This window comes from Podarcis raffonei, chromosome 5, assembly GCF_027172205.1.
Source record: "Podarcis raffonei isolate rPodRaf1 chromosome 5, rPodRaf1.pri, whole genome shotgun sequence".
Classification (NCBI taxonomy): domain Eukaryota; kingdom Metazoa; phylum Chordata; class Lepidosauria; order Squamata; family Lacertidae; genus Podarcis; species Podarcis raffonei.
The window spans coordinates 52192685-52206694 of record NC_070606.1 but is presented as its reverse complement, the minus strand read 5'-3'; the positions used below and the strand labels follow the sequence as shown (position 1 = coordinate 52206694).

Below are 14010 nucleotides of genomic sequence, written 5' to 3'. Positions count from 1 at the left end.
TTCGGGTTTCGTTGCATGCGCAGAAGCGCTCTATTGCACCACGTGTGTGCGCAGAAGCGGCGACTCTGGATGCAGATTTTTGGGTGTGTGCATGGACCCCCAGACCAAATTAAATTTGTATCCAGAGGGACCACTGTAGAGACAAAGGAATAACTGATTTGTCCAGTGAAGCGAAGGCACAAGACAGGAGTTGATCATCATGTGAGCTGCACACAGGTGGGCTGAAGCGAGCTGCTCACTAGTCCTGTGGAGCCTCCTTTTATTGAGACAAATATGCAAGCCAGGCAAATACATTTTGGGCTGTGACCGCGTCATTTTCCCCTTGCACAGTGTATGACGAAGGAGACAAAAGGTCTCAGGGACAAAGGTTACAGACAGGACACCGCCGACTACTGAGACCGCAAAAGGTTAGACCAAGGGAATGATGTTCCAGACAGCTGTGGCTTGTCTGGGGGGGGGGATGTACCCCACACCACAGGGTCACGCATGCAGGCAGACTGTGGCTGCCTGCTGGTGGGGAGTGTGCTCCCTCCGGACCTCACTGCCCACTCCGCGATATCCCTACAGTCCAGCTCTTCTGTTCCCTAATTTGTCCAATCTCCCCACTCCCTCCCTTTATGGTTTCTGGCCATAAACGGCTGCCACCAACCAGCAAAGCACAAAATAATAACAAAATTTTGTGTGGACTCTGGCTGTTCAGATATCTGAATCTGCCATGCATATAATGAGGCTTGGATTAGTGAACTTTCGCATAGCAAGTGTTCAGAAAGTGGGACCTGCATGTATGGTAATATATTGTTCACCAATAACAACCAACAGGAGTTGCAAGGACAGCCCATGTTGACTGCATGACAGTATTTTTATTTTATTTTAAAGCCACTGGTAGAAGAATAGCACGTACTGCAATCCTACGTTGTGCTATAAAATAATGAAATACTGGGCAGCTTTGTGTTGTATTGAGTGTAGTGCTTACAAAAAAGGGGGCAACTTTGCTTTTTTAATCTCTGTAAAGATCGCAAATATCTCCCATTGTGCAAAATAGGCACCTTTAGTTTATAGAGCCTCATAATTGTATTTATCAAGATCCTGTGACATTTTGATTGGTAATTGGAACAGATCATGCCTATAAACTGGCAAACTGGAAAGTTTGTCTTCCTCTCTTTTGTTTGTTTTTCCTCTAGAGCAGGGGATTGTCAGCTGGCAGTCTGTGGCTTAGATACAGCCCCTCAAGCAGTTTTTAATGACATATTTGTGTCCAGTACAGTGTTATGACTGAGTGCACGTGTTGCATACCTATCAGATTCCAACTGCCAACTTTTTTATAGACCTGACAGCTGTTTGGAATAATGTGGCATCCGTTTTCATAGAAAATTGACCATCCCTGCTGTACAGGGAAATCAAGTAGGTGAATATCTTCTGCAGATAATATTGTTACCATAAATCTCATTCAAGATAAAATATAATTTGAGGTAGCCTAGTTGTATTAAAAATTTAGAGCATTCAGTTTAGCCCAAGGATAGAAAACCTCTGGCCCATAGATCAGATTAGGCCCAGTGCAGATTCCAGTTTGGTCTGTAAGACCGCTTTCCCCAAACGATGCCTACCTGCCCCATTCCTGACATCACCTGTGATGTCAGGTGTTGTACAGGAAGTGGGTTGGTGGGAAAGAATTGGTTGGGAGCAAGTGAGACTTGCTGTCAGGATCAGTCAGTTGATCAGTGCTTAGAGGAAACTCCACTTGGGGTGAGGTTCGGCTGTGGTACAAAGTTCCTGACCGGAAACTCCAAAGCACAATCATTCTCTGCCCAAGCAGACTTGCTCATAGGCACTTACAGCAAGCCTTGCTTGCCAAGGAACAGCTGGGAGTGCACTTTTAAGGCTCCCAGTTTTTCCTTAGCAACCATGTCTCTTACCTACCCCACAAAGCAAGGCTTGCTTTAAGCACAAATATTCTTTTGCATCTCCAGCTTGAATTCTAGCTGGCAATACAAAGGTTGTTCGTCTGCAAGCACAGCTTGCGCTGTGCCCACAAAGGAAATACGTTCCTTTGCATTGCCAGTTAGAATTGAAACTGGCAATGCTATGGATCTTTCTCTGTTGGCACACCCCTGGTTTTGCCTGATTAGCTGAGAGTTGAAGAAGAGGAAAGCGTATCTTCGTTAGCATTCCATATGTGATCAAAGAGTAAAACCACTGAATTGTTTTCTTTTATGTTTATAGAATTTTAAGCATGCTTACTTTACATAAAATTTGTCTACTGTACTTTTGCATGTGACACCACAGCACTAACTGACCTTTTGAAGAGAAAGTTTGCATCAATAAAATTTGAGAAAAAATAAAATACACTGACATCTCAATCTTTACGCATGTTTTATTTGGAAAAAAAAGCCGTGCTGATTTTTAGTGGACTGTATTTTCAAGCCAGGGTACATAGGATTGCTGCACTTGATAACGTCTTTCAGTTATCAAGCCCAAATGTTAGTTCCTAAAAGTGTCCACCAGAATGCACTCTGCTTTCAAATGAAGCATTATTATAAATAAATGTGTTCATCACCTTTCAGGGGGAAATCCTGTGTTGTTCAGGAAAGGAAGGATCCTGAACCCATAACTGTTCTTTATAAATGCTTATTGGATCTTTGTAAGATAGAAGTTCAGGATCTTAATAGAGGTGTGCAATAGAAGATTAGTATGTATCATACAGCCTAAACAATGGGAAATGGCTTTAGAATCTATTTGGATTTTTTTTTAGTTGAGATTGATCCAGCAAAGATTAATATTTTGGGTATACTGAACTTCATTGTCCAATGCAGATAGATGCTGTAGGTGTAATACTCAAAAGAAGAACTTTTTGCATTTAAATACTTTGAAGTTATGCATAACAGAATTAAGTTAGTACAAAGTACATTTCTCTTTCCGTATCTCGTCCTATTGGCTCATGTCATTGCTTTTACTGGCCAAGAATGACTGTGGAGGTTTTGACCTAGGTTTCCAGAGGAAATTATAATGACTTTCTCTCCCTTCCTTTTCCTGTACTCACCCCACAAGGGAAAAGGAAATTGTGCTTCTAAGAAGAGTGGTTTTCTTCTTAGTTCTGCTATTGAATGACACATTTTACCAAGCTTTGACAGATGATGCAATTTCTGACTAGAACTTTCTATATTTGTGCTTTTGAACCTGTGTGACATAAACATTTAGGTTTCTGTAGTGAAATATTGACTCATATCTTAGATGCCCAATCAGTCACTGCAGATATCAGGAGGCCCATTCTGCCCAATACAGTGTCATGACATCTATTTTGAAATTCCTTCCCACTGAATATTAGGTGCCATCCCGGTTGTCTTTTCAGTGCCTGCTGAAGACCTTCCTCCTTCAACAAGAGTTTGAGGAGAGCTCATTTCCAGTTGGTTTCTGTATTGGAATTGTTTTTATATATTGGAATTGTTTTGTTGCTTGTGTGTTTGCAGCCCTGGTGTCCTTTGGGAGGAAGGGTGAGGTATAAATTTAATAAATAATAATAATTGTGTGGCAAAGAGTTTGCAAAGATTTCTGAATTCTGAGTGTTTACCATACGCCACACAGATTTACAAATTAACTTTCGTTCTATATTTTTCACATCTTCCACAATGTTAAATACCATTGTGTACTCGTTTGTGTTTTGGCAGTTTTCTTTATATCGACTTGCGACTGAAAAGCATGAGCCTCTTACAAACAAAACTTATACTTCTTTTTTGACCATTTGCCCTTCCATTCTTATATTTATTCCATCCCCCCTTGTACATTCAATAACACCAACGTATGATTATGTTATCTTACTGAATGGCTGAATATTTGAAAAGTGTTGGGCTGGGTGGTTGTTGTTTTTTAATGCAAAATGTGAGAAAAGCTTCCAACAAGGGCTCATCCAATGTTAATCCTTTTTTATAGTTTCATCAACTCATGAAGATGATGTTCTGTGGATTGCCATGGCAGGAACACATCAAATCTGGGCACTCATGTTAGAATGTGGAAAACTACCAAAAGGAAGGTACGCTAGAATGTTATGTTTAGAAACACCAGGTCAATAATTGGTGGGTGGAATGTGTAGACTGACTAGGTGGGGTTCGAGAATAAGAATAAGACCTGAGAGACGAAGGTTCAAGTCCTCACTTGACCATGAAGTTCAGTGGGTGACCTTGAACCAGTCACTGCATCTCAGTCTAACAACAGGATTGTAGGGATTAAATGAAGAGGAGGAGGAGAACCGTGAGCTCCTTCAGAAGAACATGGAATATAAATGAAATAAATATTATGCATCACGTCTTGCTGTACTTTTCTGTATTTACATTTCTCCATCTTTCACTTCATTATCCAAACAGTTCTGATCAATCAGCACTTGGTTCATAAAATGTTCTTGCTTCCAGCGAAGCAAGTGTATTTGTTGGTCAGTAGTTTTTACTTAGTATACCTAGAAAGGCATAACCAGAGGGGAAAGGGGACAAGGTCTGCTTGTTTCCCCAATGAAACATTTGAAGCAGGAAAGAAAACTGATTACCTCAAAATGAGTAAAAAGCAAAAAAGGAAGATTTTCCCCTTTAAGTGTCCAAGTTATTTACAGTAAGTGATAATATAGCGGGGGAAACAGGCTGCGTGTTCAAATAACAAGGTAGGACCCATGGAAATGCCCATTTCTCCCCTTTAGTGACTTGAAAAAAGGAACCTGCCTCCGGTTTGCTGGGAGTGGAAATGAAGAGAACCGAAATAATGCATATCCCCATAAAGCAGGCTTTGCCCAGCCCTCTGGTCTGACTGTTGCTGCTGAAGAGCCTTGGAACTACCTTTTTGTAGCCGACAGTGAAAGCAGCACTCTGCGCACCATTTCTCTGAAAGATGGAGCTGTGAAACACCTTGTAGGAGGAGAAAGAGACCCAATGGTAAGTTCTTGCTGTTTGTTCCTATTCCTACTCAAGTTTGATTTAACAAGATGCCCAATAGGGATGTGGTGTGTAAGCTTATTTTGTATGACTCTTCATGTCTTATAAAAGTTATTATAGCAATTGTTAATATAAACTTGATCACTGTGGTAGTGCTCCTTCCCTGTCATTCCAAAATGTTAACTTCATAACTTTAACTGCTGATGCTTTTATTGTGCTTTTAATTGATAGTTTGAAGATCCATCATGTTCAGCAAGAATCTTAGTTTATTTGCGCTAAATAATAATAATAATTGAACCAATTTAATAATTGTATAATTCTTTCTCTGTATATATATATATGGTTTTGAAAAAAGAATTTATTTGCCTTTGGTGATATTGATGGAGCTGGAATAAATGCAAAGCTACAGCATCCCTTAGGAGTAACCTGGGACAAGAAAAGAAATCTCCTTTATGTTGCAGATTCCTATAATCATAAGGTGAGCCTGCATGGTGCATTATTTACTGCTTGAGTTTCATTTCACCAACTTTACTACAAAGTTAAGTTTTAGATATTCAGTAAAACTGTTATTTGGAGTTAAAAAACAAATTATAATTCATTTATGTATGTTATAACAGTTGATTTTTTTGTCAGCTTCTGCTTTTTTGTGGAAGATGCTTTTGATTACCGTATTTTTCGCACCATAGGACGCTCCGTCCCATAGGACGCACCTAATTTTTTGGGGGGGAAATAAAGGAAAAAATTTTTCCCTTTATTTCCCCCCCAAAAGCAGGTCAGGGAAACCGAACCAGGTCGAGGAACAGCGGGATGGTGGCGCTGCGCCTCCCTGCTGTCCCCCAAGCTTGTGGGGCTGGCCGATGTCTGCCTGGCACGAGGGGTGCTCTGCTTCAGGGCGCCCTGCCCGCCGGGCGGCAGGCTGCTATCCACAGCGTGGGGAGCCCTGTGGGGAACTCCTGCAGGGCTCCCCACGCTGCGGATGTGTTCCCGAAGCGCCGGGCGCTCTGCTTTCAGGGCGCCTGACGCTCCGGGAAGCAGGCTGCTATCCACAGCCTAGACAGTCCTGCGGGACCTCCCACAGGGCTGCCTGGGCTGCGGATGTGTTCCCGAAGCGCCAGGCGCTCTGCTTTCAGGGCGCCCGACGCTCCGGGAAGCAGGCTACTATCCGCAGCCTAGACATGGCTAGCGGAGCGCTGCGCTAATCCCGAAGCTTGGGGCGTGCAGAGCTCAGCGCGCCCCAAGCTTCTGGGTGCCGGCAAGGTCTCCGCTAGACGGAGACTTTGCCGGCACCCAGAAGCTTGGGGCGCGCTGAGCTCCGCACGCCCCAAGCTTCAGGATTAATGCAGCACTCCGCTAGCCGTGGGACAGCTGGGTCTCCCACGGCTAGTGGATAGCTTCCTGAAGCCTGGAGAGCGAGAGGGGTCGGTGCGCACCGACCCCTCTCGCTCTCCAGGCTTCAGCGAAAGCCTGCATTCGCTCCATAGGACGCACACACATTTTCCCTTGCTTTTTAGGAGGGAAAAATGCGTCCTATGGTGCGAAAAATACGGTATATGGAGAGGCAATAAAGGTGCTAAGGCTGTATTCCTATTTGCTTATATGGACCCCCAAGACAAGTCCAACGTCGGGAATCAGATTTATGACACCTAAAAGCAATAAAGCTGTAGACAGAGTGGTAGAAGGTGGCTGGCTAATTTCTTTTCTAATGTTTACTGAGAAAGTTCTGGACAATTGCACAGATGACAGAAAAATTGCATTCCCTCTTCCCTAGGTTTGCCTGATGATGCAAACCCAAGCTCTTTCAGCTGTGTACTTAGTCATGTTCATAAAAAGCTTTGGAGTCATTGTAAACATGGGTCACTTGTAGATATTACTGATGTGGTGATCCAGATCTACGGTAATGATGGCTGCAGAGAGCCCTGTAAAACATGTAAGAGATAGCTGGCACGGTCAAATGCACTTTGACAAAAAATGCTTTGACAAAAAATGGCACATCTTCAAGAAACATGAAAAGGGCTTGCATTTTGGCACTTCTTTTCCTGCAGAAATTTTGGGAGTCACTTATTAATAGTATCTTTTTCATAAACACTTAAGAAAGTGACTTTATGAGTATGTCAAATCCCTCATACTGCTAATAAATAACACTTGAATATCTTATTACTGGCCTATAATGCCGTAGCAAGCAAGAAGTTTGTTCAGTGGCCCAGTTTACACTTCATTGTAGATGTTAGTTGCTGGTATACCATGAACATGCCTGACTTGGTTGTTTTGGTCCTCCCTGTTCATATTGAGAGGAAACAATAATGAATGAGTTAGCATTATGTCTGAACCAGGGGTCGTTGTTTGTTTTGGTCCCAACAAGCCACAGTCAGTAAGTCAAGAATAAACCTTGTCTACAGATCATAGTATGTTGGGAGTGAAACAAACCACACTTCTTGATACAGTGGTACCTCGGGTTACATACGTTTCAGGTTACAGTCTCCGCTAACCCAGAAATAGTACCTCAGGTTAAGAACTTTGCTTCAGGATGAGAACAGAAATCGTGCTCTGGCGGTGTGGCAGCAGCAGGAGGCCCCATTAGCTAAAGTGGTGCTTCAGGTTAAGAACAGTTTCAGGTTAAGAACGGACCTCCGGAACGAATTAAGTACTTAACCTGAGGTACCACTGTACTGGAAATACTAGCTCCCCCTCTGTGATAGCAGGACACTTAGCAGGCAGCATTTTCTCTAATTGTGACACTGTTCCCTACTTTACTTTCTTCAGAATTTTATCATCAGTAGTATAGTAAAAATAAGTACACGATTCTGTTTTATTATTTACAAAGTTCCTTGTGCTTTGCTTTTCTCTAGATTAAATTTGTAGATCCCAAGATGAAGAATTGTGCTACATTGGCAGGTACAGGAGAAGCAAGCAATGTCATCGGTTCCAGCTTCACTTCCTCAACTTTCAATGAACCCGGAGGCCTGTGTGTTGAAGACGGAGGTTGTTTGCTCTATGTTGCAGACACAAACAATCATCAGATAAAAGTGCTAGATTTAGAAACCAAAATTGTTTCACTGGTAAGCCACCTTTATAGAACTTTATCTGGGATTTTCAACTTTGGATAAGTTATTATAGTTGGGTCATCTTTCATCAGATATCCTAATGCTACTGCCCAGATAGCATGAAGCATAGCAGTAAATGCATTCTCATAGTGTTTTATAATGATCTGGCAAACTGAACAGCTTTTGTGTTAAGGATATCCTGTTAGGCTTAAAATAAATGTTCCATCTGTTTTAAGAGGTTGGAAAGGACACTAGTTCAATTAGAGTAAGCAGAGATACAGAAACTTCAGCTTTCATTGCACTATTCAACTTGGATATAGGAGACCTGATTCAAGTCTCATCTTAGTCTAAAGAGCAGCCTTAAGCACCATGTATTCTCTCTGCTTGATGTCTGTGCCCTCCTCCCTCAGTAAAATGGAAATAATAGGTCCTGCTTGTGAAAATAAATGAGATAAGATACTCAAAAAAAATGTGCAAAGTGCTTCAAACTATTTATCAAATAAATCGGCCCTCTGAGCTTGGCACAGTAGGTTAACAGATTCCTGCAGATCAGGTGCTTTCTTCTAAAAACATAGGAATTACACCAGTTCTCATGATACTGAACTCAGGAATTGCTCCTTCCCATCCCCATTACTAACTAAGCCATTTTCTCACTGACATTCATGTCCAGCTCATAATGGTCTTGATCTAGGACTAGAACTTCACTTTCCCAGTGAAATCTAGTAACTTAAGGATAAAGTCTTCACTATTGCCAGCTCTCCTTGCCACTTCAAAGAAAAAAGAAAAGACTGGATCTAGCAGAACTCCAAAGCAGCACACTTGTGCCTTCATAGGAAGTACAACCCGGCTGGAACCAGAGCCTGGACACCACAACAGATACCCAGAAATAAGGCTTGTCCAAGGCAGAATTAGTCACTCATAAGGTGATAGTTAAGGCTTACTCAAGGTAGACTCATTAAAATGAATGAACATGCTATGTTTGGTCCATTACTTTCAGTGGGTCTACTCTGAGTAAAACTTAATTACCACCTTTAACTTTCATTAATTTCTCGATGGCCTTGCACATACCAGCTTTTGCATAGGGCTGGGATATTAACACCATACAACAACTCTGGTCCTACAAGATTACTGATAGGCATGAATTTGTCACATAGTTTCTAGGATGGGGATCAGGTTTCCAACCCTTATCCTCTGGTAAAGTTATCAGATTTCCATCATTGTTTAGGAAACATATGAAGAAGCATCAATGACAAACTTGTTTCAAATTGCTTTGGTTTAAATAAATTAACCCAGCTTTTAACATGGGAGATAAACAAATAAGACTGTTCAGTGTACTTCACGTAAAGAACTATAGCCAATATTACAGCCACCTTCAGGTTCTGACTCTGCCTTACTTACATATAAGTATTTTTTCCAAGTTGTGCGGGTTACTTTTCTGATAATTTGGGTTTTGTTTTATATACCTCTATATATTGTTGTACACTGTCATGATATATAAGTGAGTAGTTTATGAATATTTTTATAAATAAAATTTTGTACGGTAAAACTATTCAAAGGAATGTTTTTATCCATATGACACTCATCAGCTGCTACTGATACTTCCTTAACAAATTCCTTAACAAATTCAAGTGAATTTTCTTGAACTAATGGAGCTAAGTATCTGTTTAGACTATAAAGCATTTGCATCTAAACAAGTCAAAACTGCCAAGAGAAGTAATATTTATTTACTCGTTTGTTTGACATGAAAGCTGACAAATACACTGGAAAAGTATAAATTGTGCCAGATTCTGTAAAATCTCCTTTATAGTAATTTGTAACAAGCAGCTTTTGTTTAAAACATTGTTCATGTCATCTTAAGATAAAGAAAAAACAGTATTTGAATGGGTAGCCATCTTGGTGGCCTCCAGATGTTGTTGGACTACAGCTCCCATCCTCCTTTCCACTGGTCCTGCTAGCCAGGGATGATGGGAATTGTAGTCCAACAACATCTGGGAGCCAAAGACTGAGAAAGGCTGCTTTATAGTGTTGGGAATCCACCTCAATTTATGCATTCTCACTGCCTATCAGAAGTTTCCCCAGGCACTGTAATGGAGTGTGGTGCCTGTTCTTGGCCTTGGTTCTCTGAAATAAGGGATCAAGCCTAAGGAAGTTTGGTAGATTTCACAGTATATAATAATATTATTATATTTTCTATACAGTAACAATATCAAACTGTTGGCTGTGACTTTTCCAAGTCTTAGAATATGACATTATACTTCAAAACAAATGAACTTTCCTTTCTGTTTCTTTGATAGCTACCTCTCCAGAATGCCAACACCGGAGACATTCAGGATGGTCCATCTGTGCAAAAGACTGATAAGACAAAATTACCAAAGCTGCCTAAATCTGCTCCAAATCTTCAGCTTCCTTCACTGACTGTGAGCCCTGGCCAGGCACTTCAATTTGCACTGAAACTCAGCCTTCCTCCAAATACCAAATTGACAGAAGAAGCGCCCAGTTCATGGTTTCTCACATCAGAAGGTAAGGGGCCTCAGTTGCTTTTTAGTGTAAATATCTGTTGAGTTTTTTAATGCTCTTTTAGCCAAGCTGTCACAGTACATTTATTTTGAAATCAGTAGGCTATGTCAAAAAGGTAAATCACTATGTAGCTTTTCTGTTTTGTAGATTTAACGTAAAAAGATCCCATACCTATTGGATAAAACCAGATTCTGATCAGACCTATTTGCTTTCATTCAAGATGAAATCGCTGTAGTTTCATCATCAGAATTGTTATGGGCTATAATGTTATCTTCTAATGTTTCAGATAAATTGCCAGTTTAGGACTGGTGCCCTTCTGCTAGCAGAAAGTTTCTCCCACTCTAAAAAAAACACATTTTTGACAAAGCAGAAGAGCACTGGGTGAGGAAGGTGACCCTAGATCTGGGGAAGTTTCTAGATTTGCTTAAATTCTTGTGTAAGACTTTGTACAGGCTCATTATAAAGACTTATTTATGGACCATTAGGGTTTATACCCCACAGCCCATCTTTTCCATATTCACTGTTTCTTATACTGTAACACAATCCCTTATATGTTCTCATATTGCATTGCAAAAAGTGTGCAAAAGAACAGCACTGGTGCGTTCTTCCCTTCTGTTCTTGATTCTTTGAATCCCAGCCCACATATTTTGCTTACCAAAATATTATTTTATGATTGAGGATTCACAAAAGAAGAAAATACATAATTCAAATTAAGATAAAACTCTTAACATAGTGACGGGATACCTTTTTTTCTAGGCAGTGAATGGCTGCTTCATGAACAGGACACATACGGAGAAATTGAGGACATTTGTAAACAGCCTATAATCCCATTGCGAATACCCATGAACTGCCTATCATCTGAAGTTGTACTGTCAATCAAAGCGTGCCTCTATTACTGTAGCAAGGACAGCAGTGCCTGCATGATGAAAGGAGTCTCATTCAACCAGACTTTCCACATAGCTAATTCAAGCCAAGGTAGAACATCTCTGATTGAGCTTATATATGCATTTTAACTAAGCCAAAGCAAACAAAAAAACCACTTATTTATGTTTTATTTACTACTGCCTACTTTTAAAACAGGAATAAATTGTTTGTTGATTTGCGATTTTCCCCTTCCCCCACCTTTTCACTTCTGGTCTACCAGCAGAGTGTAACAAATTTAGACATGTAGTTTGGTGCCAAGTTCACCTTGAAAGCTTGTGGAAAATAACTCTGATAAGTGTGATCAGATGAAGTAGAAATGCATTGTGCTGAATCATGCAAAGTGTAATAAAATTCTAGTCCTTTATTTCTTGCAGCATAAGCAATAAATGCAGAAGTGGGTTTGGGTCATTGTGTGAATAGTGGATAATCTTAACAAGGAATCCAATACTGTAATATCATATAAGAAATTTGCTATTAAGTATGGTCGGATTCATTTGGAGCTAAACAAAAGCCTAAGTGTATTTTTCTCCTGGAATAAATGGTTGAAATGTGGATATATATTTTTCTCGATTAAAAACACTATGTTTTCCCCATAATATTTTGTATTTAAGGAACTGGTGTATTCTGAAATGATCCTAAAGTGAGCTAGGCTTATTTTTTATGCAAATAATCTCAGTTATATAAAACTAACTTATGCCTTATGTTTTCTTGATAACAATTTATGAGAGGTCCATGTTTGTTTTCTATTACCTATCTATTTAGCAGTGGCATTCTGTATTTTTTCGCTAACTGCCATGTCTATTCACATATAATGGTGAAAACTTCAGTATTTAATTATTTTAGGCTAATTATTTTATTATTTCCTAATATTAAGATTTCTTGTTCAGATTTTTGGCAGTGCTGTGTTAAAACCAAATGGACATTGACCACACTTTGTATCTATGCCAGACTTTATTCAAAGCTTTATTCATGTTTCCTTAGCACCATTATGCTTTACAAAAGGCATTTGAGTTTTTGATAGCATCACTTAGATTTATATGTTACTTTGAAAGTCTTGGGGCATCGTTATCATTGATTTGTTAATAATACTCAAGTTCTTCCAAGAGGCCATTAAAATCATTGTTCACCAAAATTACTAGTTGCTGGAGTCTATGATGGATTTAACACAAAGCTCAGTGGAAGTAAATCAATAATCTTTGCATTTGGTTGCCACCAGCCTTACATAAAGAAAAGCAAAAATGTTAAACCCGAATAAACACAATTGTAAAAGGCTTTTCAAAATAAGCATCTTATATATGTTTGAAGAGACAGATCTGGATACACATATGCACAATGATGTGCACCAAAGTGGCATATCTTCCTGTGCAAAAGCTATGAAAAATCATATTTAATATACTTGGAGCAGCATGTTAATTGTAATGACCATTCTTCTGAACTACTTCACAGCTTCACTAACACTCGGAAGTTAAATTGCTAGAATACTGGTCTGAGACTTTTCCTTCTCTAAAACTATCTTAAGATGTTGCTGAAGAATTGTCTAATGTTTGTGTTTGAAGGAGAAACCATATGGTGTGGTATGGCTTTTTTTCCTCTTCACAATCACTTGCCAGCATAGCAGAGAGTTAAAAGGTCACTCTAATACCAAAAATAACAGTATTCCTTCCAGCACTGTCTAAAAATTGAATAGTTCAGCAGCCTTCCTGGCCTATCATTCAGGCCAGGTTTCGGAACTCTTAAGTAAGTTCATGCATGTGACAAAAAAATAATAGATACAGAATTTTCTTTGCTTTTTGAAAGCTTTTTTAATACAGAGAGAAAAATGCTCTATTCCAGAGTGACAAGACAAGGGCAAGTGATTAGTAATTCATTTTTTTAATAATGTAATTTTTTCTGCCTTTTTACAATGCTCTTTTTAATTCTTTGTTGACTAAAATCCAGGAACCAGTTCACACGTTTTCAATCACTAGGTTTAAAAAAGATTTCTGTTTTTCAAAGAACTCTCCACTAAGTCAAACTGTTCTCTTAGCTCAGGAAATTAATGGGCTCTGTCCATTCCCAGTGGACAGGATACTAAAAATATTGATTTAAGCAATTCTGTGTATCTGCAACAAAGCTTTTGTTGGCTATCAGTAGAATTAGGATTATTGAAATGCAACATATGTGCACTGCAGTATTTAAAATCTAGACTTGAATTTTGTGTTTAATCTCTCAGTATCTATTTTATATACATCTATGTTTAGGGACTAACAAGCTGCACTGGAGCTTTTTAAATGTCTGCTGTTTTATAAACTTTTTCAAACCGAGAGGCTAATATAGGTTAACAGCCAGATGTCCTTGTATATGATTGTGAGTACATGCTCATAGAAGCCAAATCTTCTTATTCAAACCTTTTTTTTTTTTAAGTTATTAGTAGAATCTAAAAATAACTTTATTCTGGACTCAATGTTAGTTTGCCTCTTTTTTATGAGTAAAGGTGAATTTATTGCTTTTGTATAAAAGCCATTAAGGGTAGGTGATAATTTGCCATTTGCTTTCTACAAAAAGGCCAAATGTTGCATTATCTTCTTAAGTTTACTTATATTTATTTTACTGCATTTGATTGGAGACTTAGTTTAGAG

General features: G+C 39.4%; 1 protein-coding gene across 3 annotated transcripts in view; it reads left to right on the top strand.

Moving 5' to 3' along the window:
• Nucleotides 1-13788, top strand: part of NHLRC2 (NHL repeat containing 2) — a 34364-nt gene extending 20576 nt beyond the window's left edge. For all 3 annotated transcript variants that reach the window (XM_053389156.1, XM_053389153.1, XM_053389154.1), the window contains 6 exons: nt 3925-4024; nt 4679-4910; nt 5266-5388; nt 7757-7966; nt 10246-10471; nt 11225-13788. In XM_053389156.1, the coding sequence (XP_053245131.1) occupies nt 3925-4024; nt 4679-4910; nt 5266-5388; nt 7757-7966; nt 10246-10471; nt 11225-11481 (1148 nt within the window). In that variant the 3' untranslated portion in view covers nt 11482-13788. The remainder of the gene's footprint in view (nt 1-3924; nt 4025-4678; nt 4911-5265; nt 5389-7756; nt 7967-10245; nt 10472-11224) is intronic.
• Nucleotides 13789-14010: the final 222 nt, after the last annotated feature.